Source organism: Apteryx mantelli, chromosome 5 (assembly GCF_036417845.1).
Source record: "Apteryx mantelli isolate bAptMan1 chromosome 5, bAptMan1.hap1, whole genome shotgun sequence".
In the NCBI taxonomy this organism is placed as follows: domain Eukaryota; kingdom Metazoa; phylum Chordata; class Aves; order Apterygiformes; family Apterygidae; genus Apteryx; species Apteryx mantelli.
In genome coordinates, this window is record NC_089982.1 from 62,548,692 (window position 1) to 62,571,622 (window position 22,931).

Here is a 22,931-nt window from a genome sequence, read left to right on the forward strand (position 1 = left end):
AAAATCTAACCTGATTTCTACTGACAGCAAATCTGTGAAGCTGGCAGTTCCTAACAACAAGAACATCACACAGGCACATGCTACCTTACAGGCTGCTGCTGCAGATGAATGGATTAACTCAATGACATTCTTCTAGCAGCCAAAATGAGACAGTGTTATACATGTTCTAATGTTAATTCTGATATTCTGAAATCCAAATGATAGTCCACAGTAAACTGTGGGAATGAAACTGTATCTGCAAAACCAGAAGGAAAGATAAGGCTTAAAAGAAAAAAAATACCAATATTTAACTCAAACCAGAAAAACAACAGTCTTGAATAAGACAGTGACTTGCTGAATGCACAGCTTTCTTACAAGCGATGCCTCTTCCCGACTGCTGTGTGGTAAGCCCATCCATGACCACATTATCACCAGAAGCAGGTCCTGCCGCCCGACCCTCTGCTTCAGCTAGTGTTACCTCCAACTTCTGTCAGTGCTAGCGATTACAGAGATGAGCTGAAAACCATTTTTTTCTTCTTGATTAGTTTAAGCTAGAAGACAGGCTCATCTGACTTGCTGTGTAGCCCTGGGGTCCTGGTGTCAACACCAGGAAGGCAGCGCGAATGCGCATTAGCCGGGGCTTCACAGAGGGAAGGAAAGTGCATAACCATCCGCTTTGGTGGGTGTGGGGTTTTAGATCAGCTTCAGCCGTACACAACACTGTGCAGCCTTGAAAACTGCCTGGCTTCCATCAAGGCCTGATCCAAAGTCCACTACAGGCAATGAAAAACTACAGCTGACAGCAGTAGGCTGTGGATCAAGGTAGGAGACACCAGACAATTCTCTTTGGAAAGGCATATTGAATTGATTCAAAATGCCATCCGAGCTCTCCCTCCCGCCGTGTAGCTCCAGGATGAAGCTGGGGACGGAACCGAATTAGCCATATATGCACATGGGGCCTATCTTTCTGCCAAACTGTAGGCAAAAGCTGTTTCAACATTACTGTTCCTGTGAGGTGTGATTTCTGAAGGCTTGTAGCTCAGTCAAATCACTGCCAGTTTTCATGCGAACACTCCAGGATACTGCTTCTCACTGTGAACTATTTCCATGCCAAAGGCTGACCTCCAAACACAAGCTGTTTTGTTATTAAAGTTCCTTCTTTTATTTTTAATAGGGAAAGTGATTTTACATTCTTGTGTTAGTAAACAGATGATGTGTATTTACTCACAGTTGCCAAAACATTAATCTCTGGGATAAAAGAGAGTCATGGAAAACAGCCCAGTTGAAGAAAATTTCAAAAGGTATATGCAAATGAACAGCAAGAGTTAATGCGCAAACCCTATGGGAGTTACCTGTTTTCAAGCATTGGTTTTTCTGCCCTACGGAGCAGACGACACAGTTTCTCCTCTCACCGGCAGTCAGACTGGTCTGAGGTCCGCAGCAGCGCTGGGACCGGCGGTTTCCCGCGCGGGGACCGCAGACGCACCGCGGCTCGTGGGTGTTCAACCGCGGCTGCAGACGGAGAGGCCGCTCAGGCCCCGGCGGTGCCGAGGCGGGGACGAGGAGCCCCGCGTGAGCACCGCCGTGCGTCCGGCACGGCACGGCAGCAGGCTTGCCGGGGGAGCGCGGCTCTGGCAGAAACCTCCCCTCAGCACGACCCAAGCTAAGGTCCCGCAGTGGGGAAGGTCCGAAGCGGGGAGGGTGTTTGCACCGCCACAGGCTGCCCCTGCCACTGATGGGAATTTTGCATTACCCAGCTCGCGGGAGGCAGCAGGAAAACCAATGCCTGACATAACTGGATGAGGCAGGCAGCTCAACCTGGGAGAAGCCAGGCAGAGAAAGAAGAGGAAGGAAAAAAAACCCCTCCAAATTGCCCTTGCAGCTGCTCAAGCCACCACAGAAACAAACCTTGCCCAGGGTCACAGAGCTGCCTGCAGGTTGAACTCCAACTAGTCATCCAGGAAAGAGCTGCTCCTTCTCAGCACAGAAGAAACAATTTATGTATCACTCTTCTGTGCTTGGTTTTCCACCATTCTGCAGTGGCTGAGCACAGAAGCTTGCTGGGGTCCTGGCCTCACCTCTTTCGCAGCCAACCCCTTCTTTGCTGGCTTAGTCTCCCCTTAAATACACCTAAGCTGTAACTACGTTCAGTACAGCACAACGTGGAGCCTTCTGTACCGCTACTGAGGTCTGTGGCCCTGGATGAGCAGAGAACATCTTCTAATCCAGTCCTAAATGCATCTGCACGAAGATGCCTATCTATTTGCTTCCTCTACGTAAGTATTCTGAACGCTTAGCTTCGCTGGATGAGCAGGACAGATTCTTGTCACAGGAAATTTTTAAAGTACAATATTAAGAAAAAGTGGGTATGTAACCATTGTCTATTAATTGCAGTGAGAGTTTCTGTACTTGAATTATCTAAGGATATGATGCAAAGAAGGCTAAAAATTACTTAGCAACAATACCAAGTAAGGAAATGGCTGCCAAACCTCTTAATGCTAATATGTTCTTGTCACGTTAGACTATTCAGCAACAAAATTATTCCTTTTGAGCAGCATTTTTTTAAACTAACACTGCACAATAGCATTGTGTATCACCTCTGTTACCAAGAGCTTTGAATATCAATAGGAAATTGATGTCTTTAAATATTATGGAAACCTTGTCTTCACAAATATTGTAATAATATGTCATTTGCATTTCTATAGTGCCTTTCATCTGAGACTCAGAGCACTCTGCAAACCTCAAGTTTGAATCAGGTAACTAGTAAGAGAAGGAAAAATGACTTGTGCTACCTAGTACCCTTGAGTTCCTAGAAAATTAACTCCAAAGAGGGCTGCTGTGTCGTTGTTTTATTCCACTGGGACTTCTGTGAGTAGAGAGCATTGGAAAGCAGCAAAAGGTCCCCAAAGTTCTTTCTTGGGCTGACTGGGAAGGGAGCAGATTGGTCTAGGTTATTCCTTCCATATCCTTTTCCCAAACCACACTGCCAACTTTCAGGTCTCTACTGACCCTCCAAGAAGGCACAAGAGAAGCTGGACAGCCTAGGGGCCATTCATTAATTAAACTGAAAACAAAAAAGCCCCACAACTGATTTGTGACTCTCCAAATAAATCCCAACTGGCAAAACACGGCGGCACTACTGTGATGCTGCACACAGCTGCCTGTCCTGCTCCAGCCCGCAGGCTGGCATTGCCTCCCAGGACGTGCACAACACGTGTGTGCTGCTGCACTAAGGAGGGCTGTGATTGCCGGGCTTTCGGCTCCTAGGCTAGTGCTCTAGCCACTGGGCTTTTATATAGTAATGTTGGTGGTGTCTCCCTCTCCTCAACCTTGTCAGTTCTTAGAAGAAACCCTTGGGCTGAGCATCTGAGCCCAAGGGAATGGCTGCCTGGCATGAAAGTCAGTAAAAGTAATAGGAAATATCATTAAAATAGCAAGTAACTCTGAACTGAGTCTCTCAATTGTGGGGAAATGATAGGATGTGACTGCAAATGTCTAAGCTACTTCAAAACATTTAAACAAAACGTTTTCAAAACAAAAAACATAACTACCTGAGGCAGGATTCAAAGTGTAGCGCACAATTATAAGCCTAACACTTCTAGTTGCAGCAATTAGCTTCTCTTTTTCGCCCAAGAGCAAACAATACTCTATCTAAAATAAGGAAAATTTTAAAAACATAATTATTTCTTTCTTTGAAATGTTCCCTACTGTCAGTTCTGTAAGATGGCAAATTTAAAACAACATACATAGAATACGTACCTATAAAAATTTTTAATTACGATTTCTAATAGCTGGGTGCATTTCACAGTGACAGCTTATTTATAAAATACTCTGTATCTTGGCTGTTAATATGATTAACCAGTGCCACCTATTGGCTTAAGAATAACACCTAGCTGTCCATTTACATACATAAAAAAAATGAGGCAAATAAAAAATACAAAGGCGTCAAGACTGTTAAAATACAGAATTTAGCAGAAATCTCAAAATAAAACTGACATGGCAGAAAGGGAAAAGAAATTCCTCTATCCAAATATCAGTAGACTTTCAACAAATATATTGATTTTCTTGTACACAGAATTGTGTTCCCAGTTTAAAACAAATGTTGGTTTCTGACAGTTCTAAGTTTTATTATGCATATAATATGCTTACAAGGAACAAATTTGGAGTCTGATCCAAAGCTCAGTGAAGTTAATGGAAAGCTATGTTAACTTTGGTGGGTCTTAAATGAAGTCTGACATTTGTGGCATGAATTGAAACCCAGTACCTTTTGATGTCTTACTGACTTCCATAGGGTTTGGATTAAATCCTTCAATCCATAAAAAAATGAACACCTGAACACTAAATAACTCATTAAATCTAATGGGTATGGCACTGGGGAGTACTCTGAAGCAGAATTTTATCTCATAAAGTATAGCTATAACTATAACCTGACATTGCCCCTCAGGGACAGGGCTGCCCTCCTATGTAGGTGTTTTTAAAGCAAGAAAGAGCTAGGTTGGCTTGGAACACTTTCCCAATCCTGCAAATGGTCCCCAGATTGCAGCTGGGCAGCGTAAGTGTCCTTGCATCCCTTGGCTACAATTTATGGTCAACAGTCATGCAACGCGCAGTGGGTGCTTTAGCAGCATCATGGGTTGAAGGCAGAAGCCCTACAGGAGGGGGAATTTGGCATTCTGCAAACTGCATAAGTGGAAGAATTCAATAAAATGTAATTCTTTCATTTAATAAAGCAAACTGGGAAAGGCTCTTGAAAACATGACAATTTACAAACAATTATTGTCATACAATTAAATGATGTGACAGGAGAAACTGAAGACACAGCACATTTAGAGAGACCAAAATTAAGTCTGAAAATTACCTCTGCATAACACCAAAGCTTATTACAACTAAGCACTGGCAAACAGCAAAGCCTGCAAGGACAAGAATTTGCAACTATAATCAAAATTAATGTGAAAGAAAAAGTTCTTGTGAGATATATAAGAGGAATTATGGGTGAGCTGTGAAAAAATGCTTAACATAAGACATAAAAAGTACCAATGCAATAACAAAGATATGTGCAAAAATCCTACTAATTCATTTAGAAGTGTCAACTCACATTTCAAAAAAGGTATGTAATTACCTAGAAAACAGAAAAAAAAGCTGTATAAAAATGGAAAAACTTTTTAACAATTAAGTTGCGTGTACTGCAGTAGTTTTACCATTTTTTCTGATAATATGAGAAGAAAGAGAACAATGAGGGTATGTTACTAAAGCGCTTAAGGCAATGAGTCAGTGACAATCAATAAAACAACAGGATGTCACAGACATTTTGTCTCCTAACTAAGCTGCAGATTCAAGTGTTGGAAGCAAACGAAACAGTATGCTATAGGCTTTGAGAAGACATAAAACAGAGGAGAGCCATAAAAAATAAGTGAAAAGCAAGTAAGGCTCATAAAACCGCACATATATTTCACTGTGCATCATAGTTAACGATGAAAGAAAAGTAATTACTAAATCTGTCAACATACGGGTTGCTGAAATAAGTAAGTCATATGAAAAAGGTACTGCAAATGAACTGTAGCTCAGTACAGGTCCATTAAATACACCTAATTCTGAAGAAATTCCAATAAACAATCCTGTGTGGCTTTAAATCTGGCAGCACTGCAAAGCTACGCAGGAGTTTTGCAAACATGATCTGCTCTACTGCAAAGTTGCCCTTTTGTTCTCTGAACTTTCTACTTAAGTTCTTTAGTCACAAAATTCTTATTTTTCCCTCATTTTGGAGGAAACTGGCCATGTTTTGGGACACTACAAAATTGCTGAAGTCAGTGGGACCTGCTGGAAAAGTCTGACTGATAAACAGAATTACTGCAGCCTTGTGTATGGGCATCGGGGAGAGACCTGAAGACTTTTCCCGCAGGAGATGAAACGGCCTTAGGCTGGACACTTGTGGGTGTGCGGAGACACACCAAGAAGTAGTGAGAGGTGCTTATCAAGTGAGTACGTCTGCATCAATAAAGGAGGAGTCTCCTTTGCAGTTCTCTTTTTTCTTAATACTAAATTGAGAGGACTATTAAATTACATCACTGCACATTAAGAGTAGTACTTGGCTGCTGCAGAAACAATTTTCAAAGATGAAGAAACGAAATGACACTCCCTGCAATGGATAGCAGCTGCAACAGGGCATTAAGCCCAAGACAACAGGACTGTGTGAGGGAGGGATGCCAGAAATTCAGCCATGCCTTCTCGAAATAAGAGACTCTCAATTGATTATTTATACAATTATTGCATACACCTACAGTCAAGTTCTAGTTAGCTATAACCACCCCCTCTCAGGTACTGCAGTACAACAGGTTTTAAAACACAAAAAGGAATTCTGGATGGGGTCTGAGCTAAAAAGCATTAAGCAAGACCAAATAATTGACAAAACTGGCTTGCTTTGATGGATTATGTAATGTCTGAGAGGAAAACAGCAACTGACATATAAAAGAGTGACTTATCCTACCTCCTTTCTCCCTAACCCTTTCTAATTCTAATCTTTCATGTAACAATTATTCTTTTGTGACAATAATACAATCCAGCTGAAAAGGCTAATTTTTAAAATAAATTTTCTAATGTTTCTGTTTTTATGAGTCAAATATTTCTATGATTACTTGATTTTTCTAGATCTTTTTTTGTTTTCTTGTTCCTGGCTTTTATTAATTTCTTCTGCTTGCTAACCATACTTAGTTAATTATATATAGTATATTACATACCAAGGGAATAGCAAGTTTGCAGTTTATCCCTCTTGACGACTTAGAAATTGAAAAAAGGCAATGTATGTACTAACCACTTGCTCCTTCTGAAAAGCAGGTGAATTTGAAACAACCAAGTATTTTTCACAAATAAATATCTTTCACAAGTGCTATGTAGCAAATAATATTTGAAGATTTTCCAGGACTGGCATACCAAGTTGATTAATCAGTGACTGAACTACAGAATGTCTTCCAAACTACTACTTCCAAATGACTTTAGCTATTCTCCCCAACTCTTTCCTTTTATTTTCATAATAATAATATAAATATTAACTATTATTCTTACAAAGTGGATTTAAAAATACCCAAAGCGTGTATTTTTCACTACATTCTTGTTTACAGTAATTAAATGGGACCTTAAAAAGGCACAGTGACAGTCACATCTAACTACCATGCTGGCTCTGTGCCTGTAGTAAAACATCTTCATAGTAATGTAGTACAAATGTCATACAGTACATTCTGTATATCATAGAAAGCAAATTCAAGTTCTCTGTTAAGCCCCTTTGTGTCAAAATTATGTGAACATAAATTTTATATTCTTCACGCAGAAAGCAATCCCATAAACTAATGATCCCAGTAGAAGCATGTAGAAAGACAAAATAACAGCCTGCTAATCCAAAGCTCCTTTAAAGCAGACAGGAAAACCATTATAAATACAATGATTTTTGAATGAAGCCCAGCAGTTAGTCTTCAGAAGCACACCAGCTTACTCAAACTGAATTTCTCTGGCCAGGGAATTCTGATGGATGCTATCCAATGAGCTACAATGACCTTTAGAAGAGGATAAAGATCTTTTATGAGGCTATACTCTCTACAGCAATGTAGAAGATGGTTGAAAGGATGGACTTAATTTCCACTTCTAGCACTGCCAGACACTATCAGTCCTTCTCAAAGCCTGTGACTGCCTCTGTCCCTTGACCACAGAATAGATAAAATCACATGCAAGTCATCTTGTACCTTCCATACCTACATAGGGTTAAACAGAATTGAGCCTACGACTGGGGATCACATTCGCTTTACTGAAAATGATTTTGAATTTACATAATGACTATGAGGAGCTGACAGTGGTACTAACACTAGAATAATACATCAGCAATGGGGAAAGGACCTCAATAGAATTATATAGTATTATACATGGTTGATTATAGAAAATATAAAAAATAAAATTCATAATTAAAATGAGTGGACTGTAAGGAGATTGTTATGGATACTGATGCCTTTTTAGCTGTTTTCTAAAGGAAGGAGGAATATATGGTGATCTGTGTGCAGGAGTCTACATGTGTTTTCTGTTGTCTTTTGAAAAATATATTGTAACTCATTGACTGATGTTAAACAAATCTGGCAGAATGATATTAATGTCAAATATAACAAATATCCTACACAAGACTAGATTGCCAGCTAAATGAAAGAAATGCTGTAAATGAGTGTCCCTCTTCCCTTCCTAAATGAACACATCAAAGGAAAAGCTGTAACATGAGCCTATGCTATCAGATGCTAAAGAAACCAGAGACTTCATAAATGCCCCAGCTGCAGGAAAGCTTTACCTGAAACATACAGTCCATTGCAGGACATAACATCTGTAGCAAAATAATCTTTATGGGAGTTTATTGCTTTATATTATCCATGTTTTGTTTGGCTGCACAGATTGGCTTCCTGACACGGTAAAATGATGAAGAGCCAGAAACTGGGTTTGAGAAATTTATGAATAATGACACTAAGAAGTGAAAGTTACTGAAACTCATTCTCAGCAAGGAAATTTCCACTCATGTTTTTTGTTTATTTTTTTTATTATTGACCAGTGATTTTATTTTGCATCTGTATGGGTTGCTGTGAGCTGTAGTACTGCTGTAGAAGACAGCTGAGGGCAGTATGTTTTACAACCTGTTTTCCTGTACTTTTATTTTTATTTTTATTTTTATTAACTGAGAGTCTAAATAAGATTAAGAGCTAGAGAAACTTCTGTCAGGAATGGCACAAGAGTATCTGATCTTGCTTCAGGCAGGAGGACAGATTAAAAGGCCTCAGGAGGTCCCTTCTAGCCTACTGCTTGCAAAACAGTAAGTAACAGCCTAGTGAAATATCCCTTGGACCTCTGCTTTGGCCAGATACACCTGGCTTAAATTGCATGTTATTTAATTCAGTTTGAACTCATTTTGCTCACTACAGATTGCTTAATTCTCTATATTTCCATGGTACCAAATGACATGATTTCAAAGTAAATCATACAAATTTTGCTAGTGTCTTGATAGGCCAAATTAGGGATATCAAACAGGAATGCTTCAGTAACTTGCTTCAACAGCATTGCATAAATCTTCATCACATTTAAATATAATCCAATGTATATGCAAGTAAATCATGACCATTATCAAACAGTATTATTTTATCATTGCCCTAATATTTAGCAGGAACTACTCCTGGAAAGAAATCTGAGAACTAAAAAGTGAATCAACACTTACTGCTCACTGGTTTCAGTAACTCAGATATTGGATATTCTATGGGGTGGAAAATGAAGATGAGAAGTAGATATTTTCTTGAGAACAAATAACTTAGTCTTGCCAGAACAGTACAGACTCTTTCTCTGAGTAAGAATCACCATGATTACTATCAAAAGATGTTTTTATTTTGATCTCCTTTTCTAGGATTCATGGGACCTTGGTTAAATCACAGTAGGTATGGAAAAAAAAAAAAAAAAAAGGTCCTTCTTTTTAAGGAAAGCACTCGTAATGCAAGCACACATCTGATTTATGTTATGTTTGGCTTTTGACAGCAAGGCTTAGAGTTGCTGTTTGTCAAGACCCTCTAGCTATGCGATGCTGGCATAGGGGGGTGTGGAACACTCTTAGTAATAACCACCCCCCTTCCCCGATTACTGAGGACTGTCTTTGACTGTCTTTTCCTTGTTTATTTCTTAGGATGGCTCCATTTTAATAATCCCCTGGAAATAAGAACATTCAGATAACTAGGCCTTCACATTAACCTCCCTTTCCATATACGGATGGACTAAAATGGTCGTTGCATTGACTTTTTTTCGGATATAATTATTCTGTTAGGGGGATTTGCTTTTAGGTACCCCTCCTCCACAGGTATTTCCACTTTTGCTTTTTGAGATCTCTTCTTGGCTGAATCTGCTTGGTCTTGTTTGTACAAAATACCCACTGAAGTTAGTAGGATCTAAATTTGAATAAATGAACACAATTAGACACTTCACTGAGCAACAGGCTATTTCAAAATTTCAAAGGTTGTTACAAATACCAAGACCATTGACTGATGAGCGAGGCAATTAGGCCAATTCATGGAGAAAAGTACCTCACAGATTACTAAACACAGATATAACCTTTAGCAAAGGAAGCCCCTAACCCACAAACTGCTGGAAGCTGGGGGACAGGCTGTAGGAAATTATCATTTTGAGCTTGCCCTGCTCTCATATTCTCTCTTTATACATAACTGCCAGTGTCGGAGAAAGAATATTGGGCTGAGTGCTCCTTCAGCCTGACTCGCTATGGCCAGTCTTACCATGCTTGCTTCTTATTTACCTTATCTATATATAACTGGTGTGCATAACTCTACAAATATGGATAACCTCTCTCATCTAAAAGTATTAAACCCATGTGGTTATTTGATGGTTCTCAATCATTTAAAAGTACTCTTCAATCTAATCAAATCTAGTCAGTGAGACCATTTGTGAATGAATGTTAAATGCAAGCTCAGGCAGTGTCAAGGCTTCAGTTATAGACGCTCTAAACTGCCAACCATTTCTTCCTACCTTCCATGACCAAGCATCAATCTTGTACCACAATATAAATAAACAGATAATATACATTTAAAACACTGTACTCAAAAGGGTTTTGTAGGGTATGTTTACAGTTCCTACTAGCCATTTATTTTGGCAATAACGTTTAAATTTGCACTTTTGTATGCTTCTGAATGTCTGTTTTTGTACTTATATAAAATAAGTGCTGTAGCTTTTATTAAGTGCAAGTGCTTTTAAATAACATGAACACATCAAAGGTCCAGGCTTCAGAATCATTCAGCTAATACAAAACACTACAGGTTGGAATGTTATGTGGAACTAAGGCTGTCCAAACAGGGTTGTTGGCCATTAACTCTCATTTGATCTTAACGTCTTGCAAAATGCAACTAGTTAGAGACTCCAAACAATAATTTTACAAATAGTATTGCTAAGTATCATTCACACACTCTAGTAACTCCATGTCTTAGCAAGGATACCTGATTCAGCAAGGATAACAGAGGGCTGGACGGCAAAGGTGGAGATTTATAAAGCATAGCAGAGACTGTGAAAGTAGGCAATTGCTAGCATAGTGAACTGGACTCTATTCACATTTTAGAGTGTTTAATCATAGCACAGACACATGTTACCAAGTTGAAGACAGCAGTTGTACGACCTCAAATGCTTGCACTAATGTGCAGTTTGTAGAATGATATTTTTAAGCCTCTAACAATTTGAAATCTGATCTGTTTACCTATTTGATCGGTTTCAGTGACTGATACTTAGCAACAGCATGGCTCTGGATTAAGTCCAATGTGGAAGTCCTGCCATTGCCTAGTCTTTCCAGCTTCTGGCACCGGGGTATATTTTGAACAGCCTGATAAACCTGGCCTGTAGAGATGACTTCATTCTCCAGATGCAGCTTCTACACAAGACTGACTATAGCTGGTCAGACCTAAGGTCTATCAGGCACAGTATCTTGTCTTCAGTAATGGGCATGAGCAGATGCTCATAGAGGGGGCTTGAGAACAGGCCAGATACAGAGGCAGACATAAAATAACAGGGGTGATGGGGCGGATTATGAGTTGCACGTGGTGTTTCTCCTGCTGGCATGCTGCAGTGGCACACACATGGCGCTCTGCACTGGCTCACGGTGGCCTCATCTCTACCTTGCTACACTCCCTGGCTTCAGCTACCAGGGATTTAGGCCTGCTCCCCTTCTGACTCAATATTTTGGTGGTAAAGACATCTCTCTGATATAAAACCTAAATTAATGAAAGTAGAATCAGGCCAATGGAGTTATTCTAAAGTTGCACTGGTATAACTATGATTAAATTGGGTCCTCTAATTCTATCTATTATTATCCTTCTTTAATTAAAATTGCAGCAAGGGGATAAAGTAGTTGCCTCGAACAGCACCGCCTATATTAAAAAATTGTCAGATTTCTCTATATTCCTTACACATGACTACCTACGACTACACTGTATTTATATCTACCACCTTCAATTTATCAAAACCCTAAATTACTGGTGGCTAAATATTGCTAATGTATTAAGGCAGCCTGAAAGTATATCACCTCAAAATACTATTTCAGCAGCTGAAAATTCAATTTTTCACATGAAAAAAATTGCCATTCTGTTATTACTCACATATCTAGAAACAGACGTGCAGTAGCCCCTTGATCTAAAGTACTCTTTTCACAATAAAGATTTTAAAATTCTCCAAACAAGACCTAATCTAATACAGGATTTTGTCTTGCATGTTTACACACCTGTGAACACATGCATACCTCCACATAGTCATATGTGTAAAGTTATTAAAAGGAATTATTTCACTGCATAAGCTTTAGACAGGACACCAAGTTATGCACCCTTTGCTCTTCACTGATCTTATGCGAGTACTATGACAAATGAAATTTGTTTAAGTGACCCAAGCAGTAGGCTCCACTACTCTACCACAGAATACATGCGGTCTCCTTGAAACACAGCCTTAGAAATCCGTGCTAGTTTGCGACTGTTGCTCAGCTGAGAGGTCATCCCACCGTCCCTGACCACGCGGGGAAAGCAGCTCCTCCATGCTGACCAGGAAAAGGCACAGTAATGCTCCCTGTACACGGCTGCTTCATATTTCAAGCTAGGTCTTATACCTTACCGAAGGAACACAATATGAACTTGATTCAACACTGCTCTTGTCGATCATCTAGCATATTACTTGAGTTATTAATATTGCATGGAATTTGCATTTTTTTTTTTATTCCCTCACTGTACTTAGAAATTGTGCCAAGCAAACAGGAGCCTCAAGCTCCTCTTTGTGTCGTTAAAAGGGTGAGCATTTTGCACAAGAGCAGGGCAGTCTCCAGTGCTCTACGTGCATCCTGACTGCACTGTACTTCTCATAGAATAAAGAGATGCATGCACATATATGTTACATACAGACAGACCAAAATATATGGAATCAATCTAGTATGCAAATATGCTTGAAGAGATAAAGCAATACTTGCAAAGTTACAATGGTAGCCAAGAAAAGAAATTACAGGTTCTGCTCCATTGTATTACTGTTGCTTCAATGCTATCAAAATGGGTATGAACTGCTGCAGATTCATACAATCGTGAATAATTACAAGTTACTACTGGATAAAAATTCAAACTCCTCTGTAAGGGCTTACTTTTACAACAGTGCTAAACAAAGCCTAGAACTTGAACATCTCTACATTTAGCAAAAGTTTGAATTTCTAATACAATTTTATGGGCGCAGGCTGTTTTTCAGCAATGCTAGAAGTACAGCTTTGAATGATGCCCTCCGAACATAAACACTCGGTTCTCACAGGAAGTCCTAACGGCAGGTTTGAAAATTGTCTCTAGAAGTGTGGCCTGAGTTTTATGCATATGTAAATAATATATAAAATGCAAGTGTTTGTGTGTGTGTATATATAAATGTGTGTGTATACATGTCTTTTTTTAGTATTTTAATACATATTATTTTAATATGTATTAATATGTATTTTTTAATATATAAATAAAAAAATATATGTCTTGGGGATTATATTTGAGTACAGGTATTTAAGTAGATAGGGTAAATACTTGATCGAAACTTTTAGAGCTGATAATTCTGGATGCTGCTTAATAGGAAAGCGACTGGCTTTCAGGTAATTTTGCTTATTTCTAAAAATGAAGAAGAGAGAACAAAAACAAACTAAATAGCTTGCTTTTTTTTTTTTTTTTTTTTTTTTAAGAAGGCCAAACAAAAAACCCCACCACCTCTTGATCTTACTGCTTGTTCTGCAAGCGCACATCCTGCCTTGTGAGCACATGAATGAAAATTCTGCTAAGCCATTCTGTGTATGAATTAAACAAAAGCTTCCTCACGATTTCACTCACACAATTGGTGCCTGTAGTGCAAATCCAGAGCCCAGGCCCCCGAGCTGCACAAGCTGAGGACCCAGAAAGAGCACAGCAGGTCATGAAGCATCTCTTTTCATGCTGTAGATTCACTGCTGTTCTGTAGAACAAACTTCAGTCCAACTCAGTCTCCTTCCTGGTCTGAAATGATCAGTTTTTCTAAAGGGAACAAATGCTTAAGGATCTGCTCAGCAAAAAACTTTGTGCTGGTTGTGGTTTACATCTACCTGCCCTGCCTTGCAGAAAAGGTAAAGCCTATGTGAGACTTGGTGCCGCAGTCACAAGGAGGGCTGCACAGCATTCAGATCTTGCTTCATATTATCATCAGATCTTGCTTCCTGCTCACCCACACTGACAAGAGAGCTGCATTGGTGCTGCGGCCCAAGAGGAAAGAGAGAAAACTTCACACAAGGCACTGAAAATGGCAAGCTTCTTTCCAAAGCCTAATAAACTGCAAGTATCTTTGATGTCTGGCCTTCCTGAAATAGCAATATTTCAAATAAGGACCACACCAAAGAAAAGATACCTGAACCATGTTGCTCTCTCAAACTCAGCTGAGATACTCAACTTTGTCTCTGAAACTACTGAGTTCTTCTTTTTCAAGCATAGCTTGTTTTGTAGCTTTTAAACACTACAGTGATGAGTGTCATGTAAAAACATAAATAGGTACAGAGTTAGGTAACCACAACTAACACTGGCATAAAAAAAAAGTCCTGGAGTTATTTGTCTCCACATCTCCGCAACACCTCCCTTGCAATTTCATACACTTGAACATCTGTGTTTTCCTTTAGCTAAGGAATAAATTCCACCCAGATTACATAAAATTGTCTTTATAAAAAGACCTTCAAGCAACGTATCTAAGTAGAGACACCATATGGTATTTTTGGGCAGGACAAAATGGACCATAGTTAGCTAAGCATTATTCCGGCTTTTTAGTATTTATTTTTCCAAATTAGCATTGCCTCAGTGCTATTTTCCTTAAGAGAAACAACATTTCACGTAAAATACAGTCACCCAAAATATGCTACAGAATGTAAAGTTATACCTTTCTCTCATCACATATGGCAATTACACTGTAATTAAAGCAAGTGTAATTCTTCATCTGAGTTACCCACCCTTATGTTCAGCAGCAATAAACTACAAATGCATATAAAAATGTGTATCTCATTTTATTTGTTCCTTTCACACGTACAGGAACAAGCATAAAAATAAATACATGTAATTCCTGCCAAACAGCCTAGAAAAATAACTCCAAACACATGCACTAAAACCCACTTCTGCTTTTATAGGAATAATCCTTATCTAGGCAACAAAACTAAATGCAAGTGTGAATTTTGCTTTATGTATCATCAGCAGATACGTAAACTGGGCACCAAACATTTGTACTGTATTAGAATTGAATGGTTTACAAATCAATATAACGTTCTAGATTACGTATGTCAATGAAAAATAAGAAGTTGAAAAACTGCCTAATAATTAAAGAAAACTCAAACCCATTCAATAGTGTAACACAAGCAAATATCACTTGGGCAGTCTAAAGTGACACTGATAAAGTTTCAACTATATAGTTTAGATTCATATTGTGTTTGTACAATGGAGGCACTGAAGTGGTGGTATTATCAGTAGTATCTTCTATTAGAAGATCTTTATATTATATTCCTGCATATATACATAGGGTTTCTTAATTAAGATTATTAATCACACCAAAACTAGTATTATATAGATTTTTTAAAAGAAGTTGGATTTCAGTATCCTTGTTAGCAATTATAACAATTATAATAACAGTATGCGATTTACTGTTATTGTCCCATTTTAGTAGAGAATTTATTTTCTAGACAAAGTAACCACGTTCAGTAGGTATCTATCTAGCAAAGCTTGTCAGCAAGTGATTAGGTAAATATTTGGGTGGAGTACTTTTTTGGATGATGGGTCAGTTTGGGGAATCCAAAAGAGCTATGGCAATCTCTGATTATCCTTGCAATTTTACAAATCGTTCTAATATTTGAAACTTTAAGTCACTATTGGAGGAACAAAACTCATTAAGAGGATTGCTTTTCTGCTTTAAAAGGGCTTTTAAAACAAAGGTTGTTCATGATTTCATCATAACTGTTCCTGTTTATATAACAGAAGTGTTCTGAATGGCCAAAAAACTGCCTCGTAAGTATTTACTATCAAGATCCAGTAAAAAGAAATTCTGTGTTGGAACTTAGGAAGTTTTCAGAGGTGATGCACTGAGAAGAAAGAGCAGTATTTAGCTCATACAATGGATGGAAAAATGAGCATTATCCTGTGAAGAAGCTCAGAGAGGTGCTAGATGCAATTTGAGCCCTCCTTACACTTTCAGGTAACAGTGGCTCATGCCACCCATGTCAGAACCCACTCGGCTGCTATATAAAGGTATTATCATCCTGTCTTCAATGGAACCATCTGTGTGCAGGGCTTCGTTTTACAGATACCCCTCTTCAGTGCATTCGTTTGGCTCTGCTAAATTACAGCCTTGCCAGACACAAAAGGCATCTGTAAAAATGATCAATGTCTTAAGTAATGGAAACAATAATACCACCATAACTAGAGCTAGCAAAGGGCAACTTTCCTGCTTTCAGAAGAGCCAAGAAAATTTTAAATTGTCACAGCTTTGAACATATGTTCCAATTCATAGGATTTCATTTTCAAAAGACAAATTCCCAACTCTTACTAAGGCATCAGTTTCTACTAGGACTTGTAATACTACCTTATACCACCACATAATTTCTTGAAATAGCAGACTTTGCAACTCGAATAATTTTCTGCTTAAAGCAGTGCCAAGAAACATCTGAATGTTCTTAATCTATAAAACACTGATGTCATAGATCAGTATAATGACAGTTAATACCTGTTATATTTAATATAAAGACTATGTTAATGGAAGAAATCTAAATAGGTGCTATTGGTTGACATATCAATCAATATAGAAGTTTAGAGAAACTGCCATTTATGCTATTATAGTCCACAGATTTCTGCTTGAAACAGTAAAGGCACTTACTAAAATTAGCAGAATATAACTTACTTATCACTTTGAAGCAACAAAAATATCTTGAGAAAACTGATAATCTATCTAAAGCAAAATTTTCCATCTCTCTTAGCTAAAATGCATTATTTAAAAGATGCTTCATTGCTTACATCTACTGAAACTGGAAAACAGTTATATTCAAATAAAAAAGCAACTTTAATGTTTCCAAAGCTCCAGTCATCTTCAGGTATATGAAGATGTTTGACCTTGTGTACTTTACGTTGCAGACATAATTAAAAACCCTGAACTTCTTTGACAGCATAGTCCTGAAGCATACGGAAAACAGCCCATTGGTGTTCAATTCTACTAAAGGAAGTTAGAGGACCCGCAGCCCCTTTCAGTAACGCTCAGCACCAAAACCAGGTATCAGTTGTATTAATATGCTGAAGATTAACAAGAAAGGCCCAGATCATGTAATTACAAACTGTGCTTGAGGGCTCAAATATGCTAAGTAGTTTATTAAGTAGGAAGAATACTTTTTTTCCCCCCAGAATTCTTGCCCTTTTAACTCTTCTAGATGTTTTACACACATCATTTTTTATTTCTAAGTAGCTTTCCAGATGATATCTAAATCCCAGTGTAGGCTATTTTTCTTGTTTATCTATACATATTTTATATATGTATGTATTTAATATCACATGCAGTTAATACTTCTATGCCAATGATGCCACTGATAAATACAGTCATAGCTGTTTATCATGAATTTAGAGTCTCTAAATGTTCAGTAGCCACTAGTGATTTTAAGTAGCTCATTCTGATAATCAAAATCTGTAGTCAATTTGAAGTTTTGGTCCGACACTAAAAATAGGAGTAGTGTTGCAAATAAAATCTTGGAAATGAGAAGCGAGCGTTAATCATTGTGGTCTTCTGATCCTACAAAGAAACTAAAGTAAATAATTCTAAGAGGACCAAATTATTTGCCTCACTGTAGTGTGTTTTTAAAACTGAAATTTTGAATTAACAATGTAAGGTGAAAGCCTGCAAATGGATATATATATGACTTTAAAACCCAACTTTCAGAATGAGTTCAGTGTTATTTATTTTAGTAAATACCTATTAACATACCAAATTAACCTGAGGATAAATGGTATTCATATGGAGGCATCAGCAGCTCCACAGTTAAGGTGATACTGATAGAAATATATTTCCAAAGAAGAGCTTTATCTTCGAAAAATTCACATCAATTTGCTTTCAGGGCAAAGTAAACATCTTTCAGATTATCACTATTTATGCATTTGCTTAGCTTGCAGCAATAAACCACGAACATTTTAAATGCCTGCTTCTAAAGAATTTTTTTTTAAGTGAAGTACTACATATGAGAGCTTAAAGTCGACTCGTGTTCAGAGCAGCTCGGAAGCCCTGCCCATGTGAGAGCTCTTCACGCTAGTGCTACGCCTGCCTCTTTGCTTGTGAGTGCTATTACTCATAGTCATGTAAGGACCTGGAAAAAGACAGTTTTAAGACTCAACCTATTATGTCATTTTAAGCATGATTTTCAGATTTCTGATGTTTGCACAAAAAGGTGGCAGTATTGTTGAATTAGAAGCGTTGGGGGGAAGGTGGTGGGTGGTGGTGTGAACGAGAAGAGTGGGCTCATTTCTACAGACTAGAAATGACATAGGTGTGAACGCTTCATTTATTATTTCCTTGCTTCAAGTGGGAATACACTTAAACGACTTAAATAAATCTTATGGGTGGGAATGACACGTCCTGAACGTATGCCAATTCCTCGGATCGAAAGGCAAATTTAAAAATAGTCTGTAAGTAGCAGGTTGCTTAATTATTTCAAGCACAGAGTACACGATCCCGACTTCACTGAACTAAAATTGCCGGCTTTACTGAACGCTTCCTTGAAAGTACAGTATGATGGGGGGGGGGGGGGTGTCACATTTGTTTTAGCCTGCAACATACCTAAAAAGCGTTCCCTGCAAACACACCCCAGGCAAACGAGCAGCGCGGAGTCCTGCTCTCAGCACGCCGCGAGGTCAGCAGGCGACGGCGTGAGGCCGCGCAAACACCGCGCGGAAACGCCTCGCCCTTAGCGGACGGCACCTGCCGCGGCGCCCCGCACCGCCGCCCGGCACCGCGGCGCGGCAGGCCGGGCCGGGCGCGGCGGCGAGCGCCCGGCGGGGCCCGGGCGCGGCGCGGCCGCTGCGGGCGGCAGGGGGAGCTGCGGGGGCCGCCGCGGCGCCGTGCCGTGCCGGGCCGGGCGGAGGGGCTCGGGGAGGGAGGCAGGGAGGGGGCAGGTTACCTTCGGGGTTGGCGCTGATGAAGACGCGGACGCTCCTGCCGCTCGGCACCAGGTGGGACGGCAGCGCCGCGAGGTTGCCGGAGAAAGCCGCCCGCCGCAGCGCCGCGTCCCGCGGGCAGGGCAGCCGCCCGCCCGCCCCGGCCGGCCACATGCCGCCGCGCTGCACGGCGATGCCCGGAGGCGGCCGCCGGGCCGCGGCTCAGGGCAGCCCCCGGGCCGTCGCCGCGGCGCTGGCCCCCGGCTCGCCGGGAGCGGCCATGCGGACCCGCCGCCGGCGTCCCCGGCGGCGGCGCGGCGGGGCTGGGGCTGCGCCCGCGCCCGGCGGCGGGAGCGAGAGCGGCGAGCGGCCCAGCCGCCCCTCCCCGGCGGCGCGGGAAGAAAGTTTGCGGCGGGGCCGCGCCGGGCGCGGGGGCGGCGCGGCCCCCCGCTTGCCCAGAGCCCTTCCCGGGGGGCTGGCGAGCCTCTCGGTCAGCGCCGGGCTCCCTCCGCGCACGCAGCTTTCGGTGTCCAAAGCAGCGACGTCTCCAGCACCGCTGACGGCGCCTTCCCTCCTCCGAGTGCTTCACAGCGCCGGGATCGGATTTTTATAGGAAAACTGCTCCCGGCTCATCCTTTGCGCTCGAAAGAGTTCAGAGACCTTTCTCGTGTTTTGTTCTGTAATCGCCACCTGCTCAGATACGAGAGAGATGCCCTTGCTGCTTTTTCCCCCCTCTCTTTCTTTTTTAATCAGTTATTTATTTATCGGAATAAATGCAAAGCTCCGGTGTGAAGAAGGCAAGAGGAAGGAAGCGAGAGGAGCAGCTGTGGGGAAGCGGCCCCTCTGCAGCAGTCAGTGGCGGGCCTCCCGTCGGGCAGCGCCCATGAAATATTCAGGCGGGCGGCGGGGCCGGGCGGGGGCGGCGGGCGGCCCCGGCGCCAGCGGGCCTTGGGCGAGCCGCGGAGCTCGCAAACCTCGCCGGGGGGGGCGAGGCGGGGAGCTGGCGCGGAGCGGGGGAGGGACCGGGGGGCTCTGGCCTGGGAATGCCTTCCTGCCTGGGAGGACGCTGCCGACTTCGCTGGAGGGGTTTGTAGGTGTTTCTGCATTTTGAAAAGGCTAGAGATAAAAGCTGGTGATGCCGGCAATACTTACAGAGGCTGTTCCGTGCGCTAAATGTCATACAAACCTAGTTTGGGTATTATAGTCACATATCGAATATCTAATACACTATATGTAATGTATCTAAAACAAGCCTATTGTGCACACGAGTAAATGCTAGACAGTATTTAAGAGCTTTCCTGTCCCCCGATGCTTCCAGCACCCTGTCCTGGTGTGGTCCCTGCTGGAAGTTCCCCACTGGAGCAGGCAGGGTCAGCAAGAGGCGAGGCTGAGCTGGCTCTCAAGGTGCCTAAGCTACTGGAGTAGGCAAAAGCAGAGTGCTCAGCTCTGCTTCAGAAACGAAGGTGACAGCCAGATGGGTTGCTGAAGTGTTGCTGAGCAGGATTTTTTTTTTTTAACCTTGGTTTCCTAAAGAAATAAGGTATATGCAAAATTGCACCCCATGTGTATTTGCATGTGAGTCTAAGTGAGTAATTTTGTTGCTATTTGCTTGCTGTTGCTTTATCAGTCCTGTACCCTGTAAATTTTGAGCCAATTTCAACCAAATGTAACAGAGAGGCAAATTTTAAAATACCAGTTCTCAAAGATGCTACGTTCCTGTAAGCTCTGTGAAAATAGCTGGGCAGGGGAGAGGGAGCTTATCTGCAAAGAGGAAAAGTATGCAGTGTACATTCAACCATTAATATTGAAATGTCAACGCTGGACAGAGAAGTTGTGCCATTGTCATGGGAAAAATTTCAGTGCCTAGAATGCCTAAAAATTGGAAAATACCTGTTTCAATCAAAATTTCTCTTCCTGTAGGATTCTCTAGTGTTCAATAAGGGGCAGATCTCACCTGAAACCTTTCATGATAGGCATTCATATTTCTCTTCTCTGTGAATTCTCCAATGTGTTATATAAGGCAAGCTTGTATGGAAGCTTTGATGTAATTCAGTTAAAAAGTCCAGCAGTCATGATATGCGATTCTCTAGGAAATGAGGCTATCACTGCTTACAGAACTATCGGTCTCCTGTGGACTTTGCTTACCCTTTGTATACTCTGTGTTTACCAGTGGCTCAGATGCACCTTTTTCTGCCTTTTGTTATTTCTCTAATACAGAGCTGCAAAGCAGCTCCTTGAGGTTGCAGATAGCTAATGAATGCGTGAAGAAAATGATTTATAGTGTAGGCTGGACTGCATCTTATGTACTTTCCTGGGACTAACTCTCAGCTGGACTGTCTCATTTTCTCCTGCAGCCTAAAGTACTAGGCAGTCCTTAGATATGAATTCAGTTGTGGAAGCAGCTCCTGATGAGGATGCAGAGATTCTCACTTTATATTACTGCTGCCTAAGGACTCTGATCAACAAATTTCTCAGACAGCGTCTTTGGAAAATTAGGCTCATTGATCTACCCCTTTGCCACTCCAGATGTAATACAGTGTGCTTTATGACTCTCTTTGGCAGTCATTTTTACTAGATTCAGAACCTGCATTTGCAGCATTTGAATTCTTTTGGAATTTTGTCTTTGACAGCATTGACAATAGCATCAGCTTTTTACTGAATATATTGTCTCAAGAACCCAGGCTGAATAAAATGGGGCCAGGCTTATCATTTCCAACTGTATATTCTGTCTGTTGCCTGGACGTTAGTGCTCTTGTGGTAGGGATAGTTGCATTGCATATGAAGCAGCTAGTTCTTGCAGTTTGCAGGCTACCATTATGCAATGCAGAATCTGTGCTGATCTATATTACCATTTTGGTCTGTAAACTGGCTTGCCTTTATGCATGACTCAGCCTTTCCTGTCATGGTAGCTGCCACCTCTGTGAAAACTGAGGTGGACTGATGCCACGGAGTGGTAGGCTTCAATCTGCCTGCATTTGGGAATCAACATCTTTAGATTCAGCTCCTGTGAATATATAATATGGGGAATGGAGTGAAATGAGGCTAAAGTGAAGAGGATAAAGAAATGATTGCAGAGAAACTAATTTATGGCTTTACCTGAGACTTTATCGGTATGAAAGCACTCTGGGTTAACTCAGTTTGGAGATTAGTTGGTAGCTTTCCTTAAATAATACAATTTCTCATTTGTTAATTCAACAAAAGAAAAAAGAATATCAAAGAATGTCATGTAAATTCAAATACAAATTATAAAGAGGATACTGCTGTGTTCATTATGGAGCATAAATCAAAATTACTCTATTAAATTTCATATTGAATGAATAACAGATTTTGTAAATTTTGTCACTTAGCAAAGTACACATGGTTACAAAGCAGGTTTAAGAGTCAGTCTCCATATTTGAGTCCCAAACTAGTTATGTGGAAGCTGTCTGTCTGAGCACAGCTTCCCACTCAATAGAAATGATTGCAAAGTATTGCCTAGAGGCCTGACCCCAAACTTTCACACTGACTTTGCTGGATTTTGGAGCACATTTTTAGTGTCTGCCATTAAAGTTAATGAAAAATATACCATTGTGCTGAACAGAAATAAAAACAGATCTGTAGTTCTGCAAGAGATTTCATATAAAGATCTATGACTAGTAGCTTGATCCTGAAAAAACATAAGTTTAGCAGAGTCGTTACATGTGCATTCAGTATACCTTTTTTTCCCCATCTACCTGAACATTTCTTGGTTATCATTCTGGCCTTAATTGCTTCAAGTACAAATACATTTAAATAAAG

The 22,931-nt window shown here is 40.7% G+C and overlaps 1 protein-coding gene across 1 annotated transcript in view; it reads right to left on the minus strand.

The window, feature by feature from the left end:
- Positions 1-19,328, minus strand: part of NWD2 (NACHT and WD repeat domain containing 2) — a 59,187-nt gene extending 39,859 nt beyond the window's left edge. Inside the window, exon 1 of the mRNA XM_067297169.1 lies at positions 19,178-19,328. Coding sequence (XP_067153270.1) covers positions 19,178-19,328 — 151 coding nt within the window. The remainder of the gene's footprint in view (positions 1-19,177) is intronic.
- Positions 19,329-22,931: the final 3,603 nt, after the last annotated feature.